The following is a 1,975-nucleotide window of genomic DNA, read 5'->3' as shown; positions in this document are numbered from 1 at the left end:
TACTGCTTCTCCGCTAAATCGTGGCCACTTCGGGATATGTGCTGGAGACGCGGGCCGCAATGATTCACTCAAAGAGTTTACCCACATCGTCCAGCAGACATATCAGCCTATATGCCGAAGGGACAGCTTATTCTCTTTATGGAGGAAAACCAGGCTCGCCCTCCTTCAGATCTAGGGAAATGCTCTTTTCTCAAGATACCTATTAAATAGGTATCTTAAGAGAGTGCCGACTAGATCCAAAACCGAGGCTCATACACGGCCCGGAATGCTATTCGGGCTAGGGGCTTTAATGCGGCCGAGTTTTTTGGTCGCCTCAGCCATTTCGTCCCCGGTAACCTCCAGCTCCTTCACCGATTAATCCGCGTTGCGCGAACCTGGCAAGGTGGGGGGAGGAGACCATCTCCCATCTCCCCTGGGGAAAAGTGTCCCCACTACCCTCTTCAGGAACTGGGGGGGGTTTGACCTGTCGGTCAGCGGGGGCGCCCATGGTCTCAACTTGTTGAGAACCAACTTATAGGGGCACCTCCATGGATCTCAATCAAGAGACGAGACTAGCTCGCCCCAGGCCTTGGTCTTGGTTTTCCTTATGGCACTAGTGCCTACCGTGCGGTTCAATAGGTATCTCGGGACCTCAAGATCGGCGCTCCCTCGGCGGCGGGTTTCCATTGCCTTCTCGCGCGGATGGCGGAGACCCGAAGTTCAGAGATCTCCGCCGTCCACCAAAATGCGGCCCGCCGGCTGAGAGTGCGACATAGACGCGTCGCACGTGATGTCCTAAGATGTTCACCACGCTCTCGACCTCCACGTCCACATCCTCGGCCACTTGCGAATGCCGGTCTACAAAGACTGCCGCTCTTTGTTGGGTTTTTTAGGGCCCATCTGCCTAAGCTGTCCCTCCGTTGATCGGTGACGACTATCATGTCGGTGTCGACCCTCATGGAGATATAAAGATGATCTGAATACGTTTCCACGGAGGTCTCCATCCGCCAATCCCTCACCATGCATGCGGCGGGGGGAGTCGCCAGAGTAACATGAATATACGACTCCCCGTTATGCCGCACGCATGTGGCCCCGAGTTTAAAATACTCAGATTCAGACTCACTACCCAGCCTTATAAAGCCTCGTCCTGGCATCCATCGCCGGAGAATCCCACAACACGAATTTCGCGTTGAGATATCCGACGATGATAACCGGACCTGCGAACACAATCTCCCCTCCCCCCAGGCATTCTTCAAATTGGATGAGGCTCCATCTCGGAGAAACATAACATCCCACCACGCAGATGGGCTCCCATTTCACTATAACATACCCTTCCTCCTTTTCCACAAGGGAGCAGGGAGGTAGACCATCTATGGGCCTCCATACAATCGCCACCGAAGTCCCCCGATCCTCCAACTAGTGGGGATGGTCCTCAGGGACTAGGTCTCGGCGGCGATACTTAGTGCGCAACCACGCTCTGTCAGGCTGTGGACAAAAAGATCCTGTGCCCGACAGGCGTGGTTGAGATTCGCTTGGAGAAGACTGGTGGCCATTATTAGGCCACCTAGGATGCAGTCTCCTCCGGGTCCATCTCCATGAGCTTTTCCCCACCTTTGTAGCGAGAAGAGTCCCGCTTAGATAAAGGGGGGAGAGTCCTGTCTAGATGGAGGGGATGAACCATTTCCCCCTCCTATTGTTGGCTGCCTCTTAGAGCGCTGACCGCCTTGGGGAGACCGCTGACTACCCTCTGCTGATCACCCAAATAAGAAGGGAGGGTGGGCGTCACGGCGGGGCCCGACCACGAACCAGTCGTGAAAACTCGTAATTATTTTGCGAAAAAATACCACCTCAGCCAGGAATCGAACCTGGATCTCCTGCTTCCTCACCGGGCAGGCATCTTATCCCTTCGACTACCGAGGCATGTGATATTTATCGCAAATAATGTATTTAGAATAACACGTCAACAATACAATGATACATATATATACGTATATTA

The 1,975-nt window shown here is 53.6% G+C and overlaps 1 protein-coding gene across 1 annotated transcript; it reads right to left on the bottom strand.

Moving 5' to 3' along the window:
• Window positions 1-611: 611 nt before the first annotated feature.
• Window positions 612-1,001, bottom strand: LOC148936273 (uncharacterized). Its single transcript, XM_089078633.1, has one exon. It carries the CDS (start codon window positions 999-1,001, stop codon window positions 612-614), a length of 390 nt encoding a protein of 129 aa, XP_088934759.1.
• Window positions 1,002-1,975: the final 974 nt, after the last annotated feature.

This window comes from Pogonomyrmex barbatus, unplaced genomic scaffold (genome assembly GCF_055798465.1).
Source record: "Pogonomyrmex barbatus isolate J1 unplaced genomic scaffold, ASM5579846v1 scaffold25, whole genome shotgun sequence".
Taxonomy (NCBI): Eukaryota; Metazoa; Arthropoda; class Insecta; order Hymenoptera; family Formicidae; genus Pogonomyrmex; species Pogonomyrmex barbatus.
The sequence above is the reverse complement of the archived record's forward strand: the minus strand, read 5'-3'. Positions and strand labels throughout refer to the sequence as shown.

What these genes read in the sequence shown, in the direction of transcription:
- LOC148936273 (XM_089078633.1), bottom strand. Translation starts at nt 1,001, where the DNA reads ATGGTGAGGGATTGGCGGATGGAGACCTCCGTGGAAACGTATTCAGAT.